General features: G+C 37.1%; 1 protein-coding gene and 1 long non-coding RNA gene across 2 annotated transcripts; one reads left to right on the plus strand and one right to left on the minus strand.

Moving 5' to 3' along the window:
* The first annotated feature begins 3,827 nt into the window (after positions 1-3,827).
* LOC127787709 (uncharacterized) lies at positions 3,828-4,995 on the plus strand. Its single transcript, XM_052315781.1, has 2 exons — positions 3,828-4,147; positions 4,684-4,995. The coding sequence occupies exons 1-2, from the start codon at positions 3,866-3,868 to the stop codon at positions 4,816-4,818; spliced, it is 417 nt and encodes a 138-aa protein (XP_052171741.1). The 5' UTR covers positions 3,828-3,865; the 3' UTR covers positions 4,819-4,995.
* Positions 4,996-5,108: 113 nt separating this feature from the next.
* On the minus strand, positions 5,109-21,153 carry LOC127787710 (uncharacterized). The gene is made up of 3 exons (XR_008020188.1): positions 20,293-21,153; positions 19,381-19,563; positions 5,109-5,634 (listed from the first exon to the last, which is right to left on the minus strand). It is a non-coding gene; the product is annotated as an uncharacterized LOC127787710 (long non-coding RNA).
* Positions 21,154-21,290: the final 137 nt, after the last annotated feature.

A 21,290-nucleotide genomic window follows, 5' to 3' on the forward strand; every position in this document is an offset into this window, starting at 1 on the left:
ACTTATCTAAACGTTTTTGTTCAACAATCTTTTTATAGTATGATCTATCTTCTAGGCACTTCTAGTTGTGCTCCTTGAACTCGTCTAACTGCTACCAATGCTAGTTGAGGATGTTGAAGTATTGTGTGATGGTAAGATCTTCTTGTCGTTATCATGAAGAATACACTCAATCTCGAACAACTTGGATGTGTTCTTTACATGTGAGTACGCTTCCTTTGCAGCTTCCCAAATTTTCGTAGCTGTTTCGTAGAGAAAATTTTCTCCAATCTCATTAGTCATGGAGTTGAGGATCCATGACATAACCAAGTCATTTTTCGTCTTCCACGATAAAAAAATTGGATATTCTTTCTTTGGCTGCATGGCTTCACTAGTGAGATATTTATCACTATTTTCTTGGAAATAAAAATCAAGACTGACTAGGACCACAGCAAATAGTTTTGACTATTTAGTTTATGGTCAGTGATGGTGATCGACATATTGTTGACAACTCCCATGTGACTTGGGATGATTTCTGACAATGAGGAACCCTTCTCGACAGCCATAATTTTTCTCAAATTTTAGGTTTTTAGAGGTAGCTCTGATATTATGTGGAGAAAGTTAATTTCTCTTAATAATCCACCAAGGACTATACATGTGTTGTATATATATACAAAAAAAAAAAAGGAAAACTAATCACATCTCTAAACTAGGAAACTCCTAAGAATCTACAATCAACCTAATCAAAGAGATTTAGAAGCTAGCTATTCTCCTAACTGTACATTGCCTAAAATAGAAGGATCTTGGGATATTCTAACAAAGAGGAAAAATAATAATTTCGAGAAATAGAAGCTTAGAATAATTTTGCACAATTAAACAAAGTTTGCACAGGCAGGGTCTGTTAAGGTTAAAGAGAAGGCTCTACACATAATAGTGTCTTCCCAGCCATGCAATACCATCATTAACTCATAATTTTGAATGTGGTTATAAGGATCCCCTTTCCCTGAGTAAGAGCCAATTTACGACATTTTGGACTTAGGAGTGAAAGGTTTCTCCATGATCACAGCAATAAAGAGGGTTTTCCATCTATGTTGGTCTTTGTCGACAGTCACCAATTTCTTTTATTCTAATACTTGTTTAATCATCTTTTTCATATCTTTAGTTTATTGGGTAGAAAATGTAAATTGATTATCCTCGTGTTGATCCTTGTTTGAGGCCTGAGTAGATTTCTAGCCTTTCTTGCTATAGTACTCTCCATAATTTTTGGGTATTTTCTTCTATGGGATTGTGCAACCACCCCAATTTCTTTTCAAACCAAGGTTGTCTTGGGATATTAGTGCCTCTTCGAAGGAGTCACCTATGGACCTCTTTCTCAAGAGGTCTCTGGGTGACATTCGTGTTTTGTAAGAGACATGTGTCCCAATAGAAGACTCTCCTGTAGAGTCTTGGGTGCATCTAGAGAAGAATGCTTAATTCGCGTATAATTTCATAAAATGGTGAGAAGTAGAGTTTGTAGAAGTGCATTTTGGATGAAAGCTGCCATCTCCCCGAAGAACCTTGGTCTCTCCTTGTACTATCGTTTCAGTACTTCATGTTCACTGAAAGGAACAATTTAAGAAACTATCAAGGAGTCTTTGGGAGCCTTTGTCAGAAGTGTTTCCCAAGGTCTTTAATTAGAAGGGCTGCTAACATTGTGACCTTTCTCATTGTTCCTGTTTCTAGCAGGCTTGAGATCTTATGTTAATCATTTTTTATTTTTCAAACTTTTCATTTGAATTCCCCTAGACAGAGCGAATTGTTGTCACTCGAGCACAACAATACAAATTTATAACTGGGAAGTTCGTTGTCAAGCCACCTGAAACCTATATAGTAGAAACCAATCAAAAGGTATAAGGCATTCTCCATGTAAACACTCATATGCTTAAGTTAAATACTTGAATTAGTATTAAAAATGTACTTTTTTTTGGGTTGAGGGCTCCTTTATTTATAGGAAAGTATGGGGGTTCGTGATAGGATTCTTGGTATTTTAAAATCAATAAAGACCAAAACTCTTATAAATAAGTCTTATTTTATGCGAGATTCTCAAAGGTGTTTTTGGCTTTATCTATTCCTGTTTGAAGTTATCTATTTGCATTTCTTCATTGGGAATACCCCGGGAATGGTCTTTAGGAGACCTCCAGGTCTCTCAATTCTTCCTTTTGCTACCTTTTGCAAAGACTCCTCCATAAGAGTCTTCGGGAGACCTCCAAGTCTCTTCGACCTTTTTTCAATAGTTTTCTTAGCTTTTATTTTCTTAGGGTTTGGGCTTTTTTTCAATAGTTTTCTTATCATTTATCATATGAAAATCCAGAAAAAGTTATTTAAATACTAAGAACAAAATAATAAACATCCATCAATTACTAACAGATATACATACATTCCAAAATACACTCATAGCTATATATATACATACATTCACAACTATACATATACTCACAGATGGTGGTTCTTACAGTCCACTGTCACCAATCAAAGATGAGAACATGGACGGAGTTGTGGTTGTTGATTGAAGAGCTCAGTGATGGTGTTATTATGGTTGCCAATCACTAAAAAAGAGACAAACAAAGCCATGAAACGATAAGAAGACGAAAAGACAGTAATGGATCGACAATGAGAAGACAGAAGGACAATGGCTGTGGCATATGAAGGTTAAGGTTACAAGTTTTTCCAAAATAAAGAAGGAAGAATAAGATTTTGGTTTGAACTCGAATCTCAATCAGAGACACATGTTTTCAAAGTGGAAATGCATTTTCAAAATTACAAAAATGGCCCAATTTTGTGTGTGTGTGTGTTTCTTGAGGTTTCAAAGTACGAAATGTTTCAAAAATGTTGAAACAACACCATTTCAATGTTTTCGTGCATAAGAGATTCAGAGCATGTTAGATCTTTTTCTCTTCTCACCTTTAAAATGATGTCGTCAATAAGATTAGCTAAATATCACAATTGTTGTAATGTGGAGAGAGGATCCATCTAGTATTTGCAGTGATCCTGTAAAGCCCTCTCATCATGGACTCTTATAGGACAAGGATTAAATTACACTCATTTGTCTATCATAATCTTTAATTTATGTATTTATCTTAAACAAAATAGTATCATGGACTAAATAACCGAATTATCTTTATTAAGTGCTTGTTTAAACTTAACAAAAACTGTATTTAAATAAGCACAACTAATAGTTGCTCACACTTAGGGTAGAAATCAAAATTTCTCATTTGAATGTCGTCACCATTATTATTTTGCACATCATCAGGCAATTGATGGATTTATTGTTTCTTAATAAATTGTTGTATCTTAATAAATTATTATTTGCCAAGTTGATTCCTTCCAAATACAAAGAAACATTTTTTTTTGAAATGACCGCCCTTGTGCGATCCCTATTGCTCATGTCCTTGATTACGTTAAGAGAGGTAAATCACATATTATATCTTTAGTCCTTACGTAAGACGATAATCGAACTCGTAATTCACTGAGTTGATACCAGTATATTGTTCATTTGATCGTTTGACCTATGCTCTGAGAGCAAAGGAACATTTCCTCTTTGTAAATAAATAGCGTTACTATGTCCCTCAATTCACATCGTTTTTTAATCTCAACTCAAATTCTTCGTATATTTATTTGTTCTATTATTACATGCATTACATGTCTTTGCCTTAATTACTTTAATAAAAATAAAAATAAAAAAAATATTTTTTTTAACTTTATAATATAAATTTGAAACATTATTTTGAATTATAAAATATTAAAATTATTTTCCTAAAACTTAAAAGGCCCACTCGCAGTATTTTTCTAAGAAAATATATAAATTTTGATGTTGTTACCTTCACATGGCAGCAACGAGAATTACCAAACAATGGCGAGTCTCGTCATCTGCAGTAACTCAGCCTCTCCCACTCTCCATCTCACCGCCAATTCGCCGCCACGCCGCCTCCTCGCCTCTGCCTCCATACCCAATTCAGCTTCGCTTCACTTCTTTTGCCGCCGGAAAACCAAAGGCTTGTCAGTTGTGACCCGAGCAGCTCCCGGCGCAAGCACCTACGTCTTTGCGCTCGTGTTGCCCCTGTCTCTCCTCGCCATCACTGTCTTCACCTCCATCAGAATAGCTGATAAGCTCGACAAGGCCTTTATCGAGGAGGTACGCGTGTGTGCTTTGGACTGTTTGGATGTTCGTTGTGTTTAATTCTTAGTACCCATTTTGAATTTTTTGTGTTACTATTGGTTGTGGGTTTGAAGAAATTTCGAATCTTTTGATGGGTTAGGTTGGGCTATGTGGGAAGGGTTTTTTCGGCACTCTCCGGGGCCTGCCAGATGTTTGATGAAATCGCTCAACGGAAGCCTTTCATGGTTCCATGATTGATTACCCTTTTGTCATTGTGAATCTGCACAGCAATAGCACCAAATACACCCACTCCTCTGTAAGATGCATATCAGATTGCCATGAGCCTGGTCCGTTTTGAACCTGGCAAATAGTGGCATCCCATCATTTGGTTGAAGGATTCTCTATGCTTTTATCAGTTCAGCATTGTCTCTTACGTTGTATTTGAATGGAGAGATTTCATATGATGTCACAGGAAAACGTCAATCAGATTTTAGAATGAAATATATAATGCTGATTGAAATGTTTATTTGCTTGATTGTACCGTGCTTGACTTGTGTTATTCAACCCAACAGATTGCAATGAATCAAGCAATAATGGGAGCAGATGAAGAGGAGGGGGGTGATGCCGCCATGCCTTTGGAGGAAAAACCACTGGTCTCTCGCACCCGTAATCGCCCAAAAAGGGAGGCAGAGTCTTCATCCACTTAGCTTGGCTTCAACTTTTGAGTTCAAACAATTGTAGATTTTAGGCATTATATTGTATGATTATGTAGTGTGTGGATCACTCTCTTAGAAAATGAGCTATAATTGTTTACTTTATCCCAGTTGTGAAGTACAAATAAACAAATGAATTGAGGATGCTTGATAGAACCGATTCATTGAAAAGCCAAATGGTCACTCCTGCATTTTATATTGTATAGCTCGAAAGGTGTTCTATGTTTGAACATAAAGAATATATTGAGTGTATAACATGAAAGATGTGTATTATTGTACAACACGAAAAAGGTCTCTATGCAATACAACATTTTGTGTTGTGTTGTACATTAAACCTTCACATTATACAAAACATTTTTCATTTCGTACAGGATATCGGTGCCGTTGCATATTTATAGAATTTTCCGGATAAATGTTAACAATACCTCACTATAATACAAGTCACACGTACGCAGGGGTCAACAAACTGCATGTCTTATAACTATTCAATCATTACAACAAAGTATTCTGACATGTTCTTACAGGTTAGTGAAGAAGAATTGGCTTTTACAACTGGGTCTGATTCTGCACAAGCATTCACATCCCATGTTTTATTAAGGCATTGAACCAGTGGCTGTGGCATTTAGATCATTAATTCATAATTAACCTGCAAAGGTTAGCAACAGACAAGGTATCTGACGATGAACACGAAGAAGGTGCAGACAAACAACATAAGCAATTGGGAAATCTAAATCCTTCCTGTTAAACTCTTTGCAGCATCGTGTTGGGGGATTCCATCCATGGTGGCAACTATATTCTATGCAAAGCAATCTGCAAAGTCCAAACTATTTTAAAACAGGTCTACCCAGAATGAGACACAGAGAGAACAAATCATAAATAGCTTCATCCATGCACAGGCAGGGAGTAGTAGAAGTTCCTTGTTGCTCCTCTGTTTTCTCATACTGGTGAAGGGATGGAACATAAAAACCAGAAAACACCGAGTTACGGGAAGAAGCTTCTTAAATTTTGTGAAAAAAATCCACCAAGAGTTCTATTCATAACAATATTTATGTTTGTCAAGTTTCTGTAAATTCAGGTAACTAAATAGAGTCGCATTATATAGAGATTAAATGAAAGAGGTCATAAACTTGAACCATTAAAACTAACTGAAATATCTTAGTTCTTGGTTCTTCAATTTATTTATGATTTATCATAAACTTGAACCATTCAAACTAACTGGGAAGTATGATTTATCATAAAGAAGATTGTATAGGATGCAATCGGGTGCGCCCCAAGAATCTAACTCGGAGAGCACAGATAAACTATTTAACAACTTATATTTCTATAAACTCATGGTTGACTATCAAAAAATCCTTTCTTGCAATTGACTCAAACAAAACAATATTAGGAAAAGGGTTCAACGGTACAGCTGCTATAGGCCTCGTCATTTCACAAAATCACTCGTAAAAAGTATGCTACAATATTAAGGAGACTGCACTGCAAGAGCATACTCCATTTAGTCACCCCCCACTGGGGAAAATGAACATTATACAATTCAATTGGGTTCCACTTTTCTGTGAACAAGGTTCTATTTTTTATTTATAATTATTTCCCACATATCCTTTTTAACCTATTATTGATTGTAACCATATTTTTTACATAATCAGATCATACATTGTAATAAAGTACAAGTCCTATACCAATTGCCCACCCTACCAAACAGACCAACCAAACAAAAAAGCATATGAAAAGAAGTCAATTAACATTATGAATGTGGTGTTACTGATCCTAACTTGGTTAGGATAAGATGTAGTTGATGATGGAGAATATGGCTGGCCATATTAGTGTTGAATAAGAAAAATATCGACAACAAACAACAATTATAAGCCATAATCTCTACTAGGTGGAGTTGCTGACATGGATTCTAGACCTCCATGACTCTCTATACATGGCCGAAACCTCTATGATGCCACTATGTCATGAATCATGTTTATAAGGGTTTCCTACCAAGTTTTATTTGGTTGTCTTTTTTGCTACAAATTTCCTTTATTTCATTCACTCACCTCATAAGAGCATCTAGTAGTTTTCTTTCTATATGTCCAAACCATGTTTAATTGCGATTCCTTATTTAATTAGAAATAATGTTAATTTAATTAGAAAAACTGTTTCTCCAGCTTCATCGAATAACTTTGAGAATAATTAGGGTGAACATTATTCATTTAAAACCAGATTTCCTAATAGAACCGGTTAATCAGGTTCAGTTTAGTTTTGATTTTACAAAAAGGGTAAATTGCCCCTAGGCCCCTGTGGTTGTCATTTTTTCTCAAACACCCCCTCTATTATAAACAAAGTTAATTAAATCCAAATTAAGTTAAATGAACTTAAATAAAATCTAAGTAAGTTAAATTTAATTAAAAAAATTCAAAAAAAAAAAAAGCCAACCGGGAACTGTTCCAGTCCTGGAACCCATAGCCTCAAAACTGTCCATCTAAGGATACCAGCAAGGAACAGACCCCATTGCCCTCCTTGCACCTTCGCCACTGCTTCTCTCCATTGCCTCACCACTACTTTGGCACTGTTCTCACCATTGCTCACAACATCGCGCCTCTCATCACAAATTGCACTCTACACCATCAGCCCTGGTCTGAGCCCTTGATGTCTCATCTGTTGCACTGCAGCCGGTGGTGGATCTTCCTGATTGCAGCATTCTTCAAGTCTGCACCAACATGACTCATCATAGTTGCCATCACCTCCACTTGGAAAGTCAGAGAACCACGGCGGCTGAAGGAACCAGCTCTTCCAAATTAATTGTATCCACCCGTAGAAATATTCCTTTCATCTCTCTATATGATTGTGCCCTTATTTACTAGTACCTTTTGCTTTTGTCTTTTATGCATTTACTTGGCTCAAATCCTCTGTTTTTTCTAGTTTATATTTAGCAAAAAAAAAAAAAAGAAGAAAAAAACTAGTTTAAATATATGTTCTTTGTTACAAGTCATTGAGTACAAATTTTCATAAGCTTTTATCTTTGCTTCATTACTTGATTTTTTGGGGGGGGCTAAAAAATCTTAAGGTTTTCTTCATTACAGCATGTGCGTAAACTTTTTGTAGAAAACTGTCTTCTTTTTTTTTTATTGTATTTTTTTCCACCACCAGACTTTTTGGTTTGACATTTTCCCTTTGACTCTCCTAAAATTGTTTGTCATATTTAAAACAATAGTAGCCATCTCAATCCACATTTGGTTAGCCTCTCTATCTATAGTCTAATCTTTTCTACCACATATTTTGTTCTTAAAAAGAACTTGTTTTTAACCTTCCAAATTCCACCATCTAATTCTTGGGCTTCCTTGTATCATTCTTCCTCCAGTTTTTGAAATGTAAATCAAAGACCATAAGTTTTTGTTGAGTGGCAAGGCATTCTCCTGGTATAACTATGCAATCCTCACTGCATAAGTAGTCCCCTTATCTCATAAGGAAGTAGTCTGTGGGAAATTAATGACCAATTTTTATATGTGATTAACTGTTCATCTTGTTTCTTGACCCTAATATTTCCTATGATGAGCTTCTATGCCATAGCAAAATCCAAATGGTTTTTTTTAAAATTTTTTCCATCATTTATTTTTTCTCCAAATCTATAACCTCCATGTACATATCCATACCCATTCTTCCTCTGCCCACAAAACCATTTAGGTCATGTTCTAAAATGATCTTCTCTCTTCTAAGTATTCCCTATATTGAGCCCTCTAAATCCTCCCAAAATTTTGTTTTTTATACTTCTTTTTGCTAATTCAACAAGTGGTACATCGTACTAATAATATTCATGGTCTTTTCTCCTAGAACAACTTTAGCTGTAATAATTCTGTCTCCTAGTCTGTTCACATCCACTACCTTATCCCTCAAAATTTTATGCATAATAATCCCCACATTGTTCTTTGCCTAATCCTTCCCTGAGTACCAAAGTTCATATCTAGACTATGCCAACAATTTTACCCTTATGGACCTTTCCCTCTGGGGTAGGAAAACCATGAATGGGATGGCAGACCAAAAGCTGTGGGAACTTGGGTGATAGCCTTACTTCACTTTTTATTTATTATTTATAGTTAATGGTCAAATCATTACACATAATATGCCAAGCCCATCTCAAACCCATTTCATCTCTTAGAGGCACATATTATTAATTTTCATCCCAATAATCATGTCCATCAATTCCATAGCTTTTCCTGTTGAAGTCCAATATTCTATTACCCAATTCTTAATATATCATCCTTGATTAATTTCTTTACTTGCATTTGCCCACGAAAATGCATAACTCCTGCAAATTTAACACTAAATCTAGGTGTTGATGCAGCGACCCTAACAATTTTTTCATTGCATCTAGTGCGTCACTAAGAGGGTTACTATCAGAGAAGACGTGGGAAAGAATGTTTTTCAATCTTATTCCCCTTTGACGATAGATCAAATTATATACAAAACTTCCTTACTAAATTAGGAAGTTTCTAAGAAACTAAATAAGAGAGTATCCAAATCTGGTTTTGGAAACTTATATAACTTTACGATACAACTAAGGAAAGATACAGCTATTAAAAAGATATAGCAATCCAAATCTGGAAGATATATTCTCTGTTTTAGGAAACAAATAAAAATCTGTGCTAATCATCCAATCAATGCTAATCTGATCTTGTCTGAGAATAAGGACAAGATCAATCTTCCCAATCGTTGACACTCGCCCTCAAGATTGATAATGGATGTCATCCATTCCAAGCTTGCTGATCATCCTTTGACACACGGTTGTAGGTAGCCCTTTAGTTAAAATATCTTCCAGCTGATCATTAGAAGAGATGTATGGAGTACAAATCAAGCCACTATCTAGCTTCTCCATGATAAAATGCATATCCACTTCAACATGCTTAGTTCAGTCATATTGGACTGAATTATGAGCAATATTTATTGCTGATTTATTGTCACAATAAAGTCTCATAAGGGTTGTTGTCCACTTGATTTTTAGATCATCAAGCAATATTTTCAACCAAAGTAACTCAACACACTTCTAGAGCCATAGATCTAAATTCGACTTCTGCACTTGATCGTGTTACTACACTTTATTTTTTGCAACTCCATGTCACAAGGTTACACCCTAAAAAAGTGCAATAGCCTAATGTGGATCACTTGTCTACTATGGACCCTGCATAATCTACATCCGTGTAGACCTCAAGTGACATGCATTCTCCTTTCTTAAACATAATTCCCTTCCCTTTTAAGTAATACAGTATCCTATATACTGCCCTTAGGTGAGTTTCTTTAGAATTATGCATAAATTGACTGACCACTCCTACTGCATATGCAATGTCTAGCCGAGTATGAGCTAGGTAAACCAACTTTCCCACTAGCCTTTGATTGGATCTCTTATCAACCACACTATCTTCAGGAACCTCTCCCAACTTTTGATTAGGTTCAATTGGAGTATCTACTGCCTTACAACCTAGCAATCTAGTTTCAGTTAGGATATATTTCTGCTGAGAAATAAAGATGTCCTCCTTGGAGTGTGCTACTTCTATACCCAAGAAATATTTCAATTTTCCTAATTCTTTTATTTCAAACTCATTAATCAAGCACTCTTTGAGTTTATTCCTGCATTCCTCATCATTTTTTATTACAACAATATCATCCACATACACTATTAACAATATCACTCCCCCTATGGTCAAGAGGTGAATGAAGAGGGTATTGTCCTCTTGACTTTGTCTATACCCTAGGGTAAGCATCACCTTTGAAAATCGGCCAAACCAAGCCCTTGGGGATTGTTTTAGGCCATATAGAGTCTTTTTCAGTCTGCACACTACATCTTTCTAAGTGGTTAGGCCATATCCTAGTGGTAATTCCATGTAAACTTCTTCTAGATCTTTATGTAAAAATCATTTTTTACATCATATTGCTGCAATGGCCATCCTAGATTAGTAGCCAAGGACAAAAGAACTCTGACTATTTAACTTTACAACTGGTGTAAAGGTATCTAGGTAATCTACCCCATACACTTGAGTGTATCCCCTGGCCACTAGTTTTGCCTTATATCTATCCAATGTCCCATCAGACTTATACTTTGCAACCCACTGGGTGTTTCCCTTTAGGTAATTGAACAAGCTCCCATGTTTAATTTTTTTCTAGGGCTGCCATCTCGACTTCCATGGCATTCTTCCAATTCTTATTCCCTATAGCTTCATGAAAGGTTTTGGGAATAGGAATGGTATGAAGGTTGGTCAAAAAGGTTTCATGTGAAGATGACAATCTAGAAAAGGATAGAAATAGGTGTAAAAGTGTTTGGTACAGGTTTTAGTGCCCTTTCTAAGTGCAATTGGCCAATCAAGGTCACACTTAGAAGTTTCAGTTTCATGCAAGGGTTTAATAGGTTTATCAGGTATAGAACGTTCAACACTAGAATTACCTAGAGAGTTGTCAGAAAAACTGTTGGTCTTGTCAGTATTGGTAGCAGCAGGTTCAAGACTAGGATTGGATGCTAGGACCTACATAGGGGAAGAAATCAGCCCTTTCCTCCTTGAGTATACCTATGGTGGGAGAAGAGTACCAGGTAAAGGCTCCTCCAGAATCATACCTGGTGAATCCTTAGGACCAGTGTCACAACTCAAGGGTAGTTAGAAGGGTATTATTGTAATAAGGTTGTAGTAGTTAGTAGGAGGTATTTTGTGAGTTGTTAGGAACACATGGGTGCTATTTTTCAGATTTCATTTACTGTTGAATAGCCTATAAATAGGCCTTAGTATGTAGAGAAATGTATGCTGAAAATAACATAGTGAATTCATATTTTCCCTCCTTACTTTCTCCCTCTCATTCTTCCTAATTCTTTCTCATTTCTTTTGATTACTGCTGTATATCTCCCTCCAATTCTTCTTCGTTTCCCTCCCGAATCCTTCCTAGTTCCTTCCTAGACCCTAGCTAAACCCTAGGGTCGTGACAAATGGTATCAAAGCCAATCCTTCCTTGGCTGTGATTTCAATCAAACTCTGGTGAAGACGAGGCTAAGGTGATTTCGAAAATCTGTAATTCATGCATGTTCAAGCAACAATTGAGTTCGGAGAACTTGCATGCGATTGAATTCAGAATTGAGATTTGGATCTATCCGATCTGAGAGGTGAAGCAGAATTCAGATTGATCCTAGAAGGCGAATCTTATTGGTTGCGTCAGAATCGTTAAACGGAGGAGGGCAACTCGAATTGGTGTTGAGATCCGACGAATTTCGAGTGATTTGAGATTAGGCAAGTGACTCGAAATCGAGGTGTGTTGAATCACAGAAGAAGTGATGAAGTGTGGCGAAGCAAAATCGTATCCGATCAAGCAGCTTTCAGAATTGGGGATTCGTAGCAAGGTCTGATGGAGGTTGATGCTCGGAATCAAAAGACCATTTTTAGCTGCGGAATCAAAATCAAGAAGGCGTTGCAAGCTAAAAGAGTTCCGACCAGACATTGATTTAAATTTTCAAGCAAATCAGAGGGCGCAACGGAAGTAGCACCAAAAACGAGAAGCTGGTCGGTGATTGGGTGTGGAATCGAACAAGTTACGAAAGGAGATTCAAGAAGCAACAAACTCTGGGAAATTCTAGAGCCAATTGGACGGTGATTGGGCATGGGTTGGGGCGATTATTGAATCTGATTGACCAAAGGAAGCTAGCAATCGATTCGGAAACCTCTTATTGATCCAACGAAAACTTTGGGATATAAGTAAAAGCCTCTTTGTCAGGTTCGAATTTGCCGTTCGTTAATTTCATGTGCTTCGAGAAGTTTCCTTCAGATTCTCGGATGGTATGAATTGGAAATTGCTTGGATTTTGATTGTGTTTTTGAAGTCTAGAGTCATCGCTTAGTGAGCTGCTCCAATTTATTGCCTGAGATTAGTCGGATTAACTGAATTGAGAGACAAAGACACCAATTCCAATTGGAGGGGAAGTTACTATTGGCTATTGCGATCAACTTTTGGCTGCTGCTCACTTGATTGAAAGGTGATTTTGATTCTGTCAGGTTAAGTAACAGACCAGTACGCATGATGTGCTATTGTTTGTGATCAAAAAGTAGTAAGGCCAAGCAACGCAAGATCCAAAAAGAGAAATCCAGCTTTAGGTGCATGCTGTGACTACCGCATTGATTTGTCCTAACACCAAACAGTTAGGCAAATTCGATTGGGCAACCTGGACATCAACCATGGCTGTATTGAGGTTGAGGCAAGTAGGAAGTTGCGGTCGGAAGTGGTAAGGGAATCGATATTTTCCAGAAGCAGCTTGTGGTTTTTGGAAGCTATTATAGGGGCGGGCGATTGCCGATCTACAGAGATTTCGATCTGATTTTGAAGGAGACTCAGGGAGCCGAGTGATTGTCACGGTTGCATTTCAAATCAGGCGATTATTGGAGGCTGTTCAGCAACAGCTAAACTTTGGAGGTTGCTCCTGCATCAGAGATTAAGGAAGATTGCACAGAACAACGCCCTATGGAAGATCGATTTTCTGAGGCAGTTGATCATTTTAAGAGACGAAATTCTGAAGTTAAGGATTGCTGAATTTTAATACGAGGAGTTTCCAAAGGGATCCTTGCTGATCAAGAAGCTGTTACAGGGTGCAATTTCAAGAAATTGAACTGAAGAGATGGCCGAAAGACTAATTGCTACAACAAAGGAAATTAAGGACCTCCGTAGGTAGTTGGACCATTTGTTGATCCTGTGTTCACATAAATTTCAGACTGCTAATCGGAATTTATCAACCTCAATTTCAAGTGTTGATTTGGCCACTATTGCTCCATTGGCTATTCTAGTGTTCGACAAGGATAGGCTAAAATGGTGGATCCGACAATGTGAACGGATGTTCTACCAACACCGAGTAGCTGAAAAGGAGAAGGTAAAAATGGCTGCATCTAATCTAAGTGGAATTCCATACGTTTGGTTCCAGAATTGGAGTTGGGGAAGGGTGGAATTGAGTTGGCCGGAGTTTGTAATTGGCTTGTGTAACCGGTTTGGAGAAAGGACCAAAACCTATATTATCAAATGAGCTTCTAAGGCTGTTAAGCTGGAGATGCAAGAAGCTGGTGAGGAAGAAAAAGAAGCAGACGAAGGGATTGAAGAATTGGGGGATGACAGTCCAACGGTTGGTAACATCTCAAGCACCCCCACTAGTACTGAGAATTCAGATGCTAAAACCCTCAATATGACACCGTTGGAGGAGGTAACTATTGAGGATGAAGCTGAGATGTTTGCTAGCAATCCGGGAGCCAAAGATCTTGGAGTGGAAACGACCACAACAACCTTGGATTGTGGAGATCTTAAATCTATTTCTCTTGAAGGAATAGGAATGGAAGGAGTTGCTAAATTACCTACTATGGATCAGGTAACTCCAATTGAGAAATCAGTCAATTGGGAGGAAACTTGTGCCTTAATCGAAGTGGATAACCAATGGAGGGCAGTTCAAGAATGGTTAGAGGTTAAGGGAGGATGCTTGCATGATATTGATTACACTAAAACCTTTCAACAATATGTTTCTGATTTGGAGCAATGGAGGAAGCAGAAGGATAAAGCAAAGCAAGATGAAAGGAAAAAAAGGGAAAAACAAGATAAGAAGAAGGAAAAACGAAGAAGAAACCAATGGGTGAAGATGGGCATTGGATAAAGAAATGATAGCTTGGTTGTAATAAGTTTCTTGGGGACAAGAAACCTTTCAAGGGGAGGAAAATGTCACAACTCAAGGGTAGTTAAAAGGGTATTATTGTAATAAGGTTGTAGTAGTTAGTAGGAGATATTTTGTGAGTTGTTAGGTGCACATGGGTGCTATTTTCCAGATTTCATTTATTGTTGAATAGCCTATAAATAGGCCCTAGTATGTAGAGAAAGGTATGCTGAAAATAACATAGTGAATTCATATTTTCCCTCCTTACTTTCTCCCTCTCATTCTTCCTAATTCTCTCTCATTTCTTTTGATTACTGCTGTATATCTCCCTCCAATTCTTCTTCGTTTCCCTCCTGAATCCTTCCCAATTCCTTCCTAGACCCTAGCTAAACCCTAGGGTCGTGACAACTAGCTGATGGAGGGAAGAATGATAACAAGTCAAGATCAGGTAGAGAAGGGATCTGATCCCTATCTATTAAGATTGGATTTTGATTTTGACCAAAATGGGCAAAGTAAGGCATGTTTTTAGCAAAAGTCACATCAGCTAACACAATTTTTTAGGAAGAGGGTGATAGCATCGGTAACTTTTTTGGGTAGAGGAGTATCCAATGAAGATGCATTTTAGAGCCTGATGATCTAATTTGCCTCTGTTAGGAGTATGGATATGAACAAATGACACACACCCAAAGACACTAGGTTTCCAACGGCTAGTGACATGCACATCAGGAAAGTGTTTGGTTAGGAGTTGGATTGGACTATGAGATTCGAGGGTTTGAGAAGCCAATCTATTGATAAGAAAAGTGGTTGTTAAGGTTGCTTCTCCCCAATAATGTTTAGAAACATTATGGTGGAACAGAAATGCTCTGATAACAGCAAGTAGATGGTCATTCTTCCTTTCGGCCACTCCATTCTGTTGAGGAGTGCAAGGGCAAGAAGACTCATAGATTATCCTTTTTTGTTGAAAGAAACTTGATAGGGACTGATTAAAAAAGTCTTTGGCATTATTAGACCTAAGTTTCTTAATTTCCACCCCAAATTGATTCTTGACCACGTTATAGAATGCAGGAAAAGTTGTATTCACCTTAGATATATTTTTTAGTAGATATAGCTACACCACCCTAGTGCAATCATCAACAAACATAATGAACCAACGTGCCCCAGAAATATTTGGACCACTTGAAGGTCCCCAAACATCACTATGAATTAGACTGAAGGGAAGAATAGTTCTTTTATTAGATAAATGATAGGTCACTCTTTTATGCTTTGCAAGTTCACACATAGAATAGTGAAAATGTTTAACATCAAGACCCTTAAATAAATCTGAAAACATGACCCTAAGAGTAAAAAAAGAAGGATGACTGAGATGATAGTGACGTAACCGTAGCTGATCTTTATTGGATTGGGTTAGGCATAACACAAGGGGAACCTCCTCCTTTTTCTCCTGCTCACCCAGTTCCTCAAAATAGTATAGACCAACCCTAGCTTTAGCAAACCCAATCATCCTCTTCATATCCTATTCCTGAATCTCACAGACAGTGAAATAGAAATTAATAGTGCAATTGAAATCTAAGATAAGCTTTTGGATAGAAATGAGATTAGTGAATAATTTAGTTAACATGAAGGACATTTTTAGGATGAGATGTTCATTAAGGATAACATCCCCTTGGCCAACAACAATGGTTAAGGAACCATATGCCACAACAATTTTTCTAGAGCTTGAACAAGGACTATAGGTGATAAAAAGATGTGAGAATGAGTCATGTGATCTATTGCTCCAAAATCTAGGATCCATGAGTTAGGTTGGGCTATTCTTGAAGCATGTAAGGTAAGAGAAAGAGAGAAAATACTTGTCAATGTGAGAGAATATTCTCAACTTTCTTGTCAAGGGATTCCAAAAAGCTCCTTAATCTCTCAATTTCAGCTTTGTTAAGCCGGGTCATCTCCTTGCTCTAAACCCTTTTGTTCAGTTTGCTAGTGGTTGCTAGCCATATAGACTTGACCTTGCCCTTGGCCTCTCAGTTATCCTCCTTTGGATGGCTTTCCGTGTAGCTTCCAACACTTCTCCGTGGTGTGCTTGGGTTTTTTATAATAAGTACACCATAGGGAGTCTATCTCCAGCCTTCTTCTCCTCTCTAAGCCTTTTGTTAGGAGCTTTTAGAGACACTAGGGCAGAACTCTCCATTGGAGAGTTGTCTAGCATTACTCCCCTTCTTCCCTCTTTAGAACGAACTATGGAAATAACTTCATTTAGAGAGGGTAAATCCTCCTTACCAAGGATTTGAACTCTTACCGCATCAAATTCCATGTTGAGTCCGATTAGGAAGTCGTATGTCCTCCTTCTCCACAAATCTCTTTTGTAATGCAGCATCTTCACTGCACTTCATCTTCAGGCATTGGCAATGATCCAATTCCTGCCATAAGGTCTACAATACATTCACATACTCTGTGATGAATCTTGCCCTTTGCTTGGTGGCTGCTATTGTGGTCCTTATCTCATAAATTTGTGCAGCATCGTGAACCCTAGAATAGGTAAGCCTTACTGCCTCCCAAATGTCCTTTGTTGTCTTGAGGAACATCATAGTGTCACTGATCTCTGGAACCATGGAGTTTCGAAGCCAAGATATCACTAGAGAGTCCTTCTCATCCCATGCTGCAAACATGGGATTTCCTTCCTTGGGACTTCACCTCCCCTTTTCCCTTAGAAAAGTGCGGATTCGTTGCGACCACTTCAAGTAGTTCTTTACCATTCAATCAGTAAGCCACATGAATATTTTGCAACTCCCCACCCGAGCCTACACTATTGGTTCCAGCAAACGAAATTTCCATTGCATTGCTGGAATCGGACGAATCCGGCATAAAATTAGGGTTAGAGGTAATGGACATAATATTGAATGAGGAGGATTGATGAAGGCTGTAACAATCCCAAAGAACGGTAACTATTCTATGGCTCTGATACCATATCAAAGAAGACGTGGGAAAGAATGTTTTTCAATCTTGTTCCCCTTTGACGGGTAGATCAAATTACATACAAAACTTCCTTACTAAATTAGAAAGCTTCTAAGAAACTAAATAAGAGAGTCTTCAAATCTGGTTTTGAAAACTTATACAACTTTATGATACAACTAATGGAAAGATACAGCTAACAACTAATGGAAAGATACAGCCATTAAAAAGATACAACAATCCAAATCTAAAAGATACATTCTCTGTTTTAGGAAACAAATAAAAATTTGTGCCAATCAGCCAATCAATGCTGATCTGATCTTGTCCGAGAATAAGGACAAGATCAGTCTTCCCAATTGTTGACAGTTACACACCAACAACTTTTTCATTTGTCTAGAACTCATGATGCTGACTTTCACTTACTAATGCAACCCTCCTTTATCCAAACTTGGGACTGGCTATAAATAGAAGGAACACCAGTATCTGACAATTAGGAATAGTATCACACTAGCCTGAATACCCAAAGCAATTGAGGATATGCATGCATTTTTAGTAACTAAACTTAGAAGATGAAACTTTGAAATGGCATTTTTAGTGGACAAATAGTCTAAAAAAGAAATAAAGGAAAAGCAAACCCTAGCTACAATCATGCAGTGCATCAAACTATTATGGTCTAATACTATCTTCCCACCTTTTCAATATATTTGTCATAAACAAGCAATTGCCCAAATCCTATGGTGCAACAACTTTCTAAACAAATAGCTTCTGGAGTAGAAGAGAGTGACCACATAAACTGATCAATATATTCATACTTACCGAGAAAGAATTACCATCCATAACAAAAATGAGAACACAGATGGTGGTGCAGAACAAGGGCAGTGAAATCCTACTAGCTACAGGACACAAATTTTGCAGAGGAAAAGGCCAATACGCCTCATGGCTGATCTTGCCAGGATATGTGGGGTGGTTAGATTGAGATGGATCAACTTCTTGGGTTCGCATGGCTGCACAAAGGAGGGCAACTTCCAATATTTTATAGGAGGTTAAGAGACAAGGGGTTCTCAAAGGATTTTGAAGCATAAAATAAGATTTCAAAAGATAATTCATTTTCCATAAGCTATAGTCACTGGCTCCAAAGACTACCCTCCCATGAAACACAAACTCTACAGACATCATCTTCCCTTTCCACCTTCCAGTAGTAATATGCATACTCGGTAGTGCCCCAAAAACCATTTTCTTCTCCATGCATTTATTCATACCATATGCAGTTATATCTTATCTTGTAAAAGCTTCCGCTAGCACTGTCATTCTGCATGTAATATTTGATAGACCAAAATTCCCATACGAATACAGCGTCTAATAATAACCTTGATGTTGGCTTAATGAGAATACCAGGCAGGCATAGAATAAAATATCATAAACCACATATCTTTATCGGGAACATTCAACCCTCAAAAACATTAAGATAGATAATCAATCTCTTCCCGACAAAACAGTAATATGCCAACAAAAAAGTGTCTGACAATGCACTCTCTATGTTATCCATCACTTTCCCAATTCAAATGTCTGTCTCCGCTGCCAATAACCAAATATTTATCATATGTTAGTGCACTTAGTATGTATGTACCAAACTCATTTTCAGGTGTAGCCTCAAGATATAGTACACTTCCATAGTCATTCAAAGCAACATTCTCTCACTTGAGAAAAAGATTGCCTTGTTTCTGGAGGTTTCTAAATATGCCATGTGAGATAACCAAATGAAAGATACTCACTCCACATTATGGCTAAAGCTAAACAATGAAAGATATAATTCTTATCCATCTACGTTTATCATCCTCCTAAGGGTGCCTTGTGAAGTTACATTGTTCTTGCTATATTTACCAATCAAGAAAGAAAGAAAAAAAAAATAGTTGATGCATGGCATAATTAAGGCTTCAATTAACTAGGTCATCAATGATAAAACAATAACAATTCTCTTACCTTAATAATTTTGCCCATCCTTTCAGACCATGCGAATGGTAGAGCATCAGAACTGCTTGATCAAATGCCAAGAAAATATGACAGCCACGATGTTGGATCAATAGTGCATTGACCATGCCCTCAATATGTTCTCCAACAAAATGGTTAGCCTCTGTTTCTGTTTGTGTGTTGATGTTGTCTTGCCTATTTAAAAAACATTCTTCGGTGTATGTTTGTTGGTCACAAAACTATCCTCTAAGAACTTAACATGCAATAAAAAAATTTACTGCCATTAAATTTCAACAGATCATTAGGAATCCTAAATCTACAAATTGCAGTAGCAGATAATCAATGGATACCTGACAGGAAAACAAAAGGCAAATCCATTTCTCACAATTTGCTGAATCCAAAGAGAATAACAAAATTTCTTTAGAGCTTATGTGCTCAAAAGAGTAGGTAAGATAAGAAGTTCCATTAAGCTGCCAATTGATAAAGTTCAACTAGGCACAGTAATCTACATATTATAAGTTTTCTGCTTAAAGCTTGTGAATGTCAACACTACTCGAGTTAACAAAAAGACAAAAAGTTCTTGCATAAACAAGTACATAACTGAATATTATCGAACCCTCTTAGTAGCAAGCATAGTACAAAGCACAAATGTATTCATAATTAAAAAAATATAATTGATTGTAACTAAAAACCTCATATCTTCCTTTCTGATTTTCTACGCTATACAAGAACTTCATTCCCTCCATGCCCCTCTTTTTCTATTATGTACTTTTGATTCCTCAAACTAATTGTCCATGTTAAATAGTTAAGGTTCTCAATTTTATGATGTATTACTAGCTAACCTTTTTATTTAAACATTATTGCACATGATAAGAGTAGAATCAGATACACAGGAATATTTGATTGTATCTAAAAATCTCTTACCTTCCTGTCCTTGCTTTCCATTATTCCCCTTTTGATGCCACGGGTTCATTCTCAAGATTAAAAAGTTAAGGTAATCAATCTTCTCATTTACGGTAGAATCCTGTTTGTGACTGTAAATGCATGTGATCAGAGAAAGATAAATGGGGACAATAATCGAAGGGCAGTATTAATTATGTGTAAATCAGTAAATGTATTTAATGCTTCCATCCTCAAAAAGTTTGGCTTTCTGGAGAGAGAGAGAGTTTCAGGTAATTGTTAATACAATACATAGGCAGATACCTAAATCCTTTAAGTATAGTGCCTTCAGGAACAGGAAAAATCAAAAATTAAAAACAACACTACTTTGGAAAGAGCTTCTACCTCCCAATACCAGGTGCAGTAGGATTCCTTGGAAATAGAGAATATGAACATGACACAAATCTTCAAAGGAAAAAATAACAGAGAAAGGTAAGAAGTTGTAGAATTTTCATTTATCATCTTTCTGCTGCTCAGGTGGTCATAAGCCAATTTGACTAAATGACGCTATTAAGATTTTACAGTGCTTGGGATAACAAAATGAAGGATGACAATTAAAGAGATGAAGAAGAAGATATAACACTAAAGATGCCAACTGATTAAGGTAATAGGATTTGTATCAAAGTTTAAAGCTCCAGAGATTGGAATTGCTTAGAGCACCAAAATTTATGATGTTAAGCGAAGATATGAGGAGAAGGTGAAGAAAAAGACAAAAACGCTTTCAGAACTGCAACAGTTTGAAATCAAGGGCTGACACTTGAGTGGCAAGAATAGTAGGCCTAGATAACCATGTAATGAAAATAACAAAAAGTCTATTCAAAAGTTACTCGAGAAAGCTGACCATGCACTCAGTAGTTCCTCCCCCCCCCCCCCCCCCCCCACCCAAAAAAAAAAAGACCAACTTTTAAATCACGACATAAAAAGTGTTTCCAATATAGAAAATAAAACTAAACTGACCTGGTACATCTAATAAGAGCGTGGGA

Source organism: Diospyros lotus, chromosome 12 (genome assembly GCF_014633365.1).
Source record: "Diospyros lotus cultivar Yz01 chromosome 12, ASM1463336v1, whole genome shotgun sequence".
Classification (NCBI taxonomy): Eukaryota; Viridiplantae; Streptophyta; class Magnoliopsida; order Ericales; family Ebenaceae; genus Diospyros; species Diospyros lotus.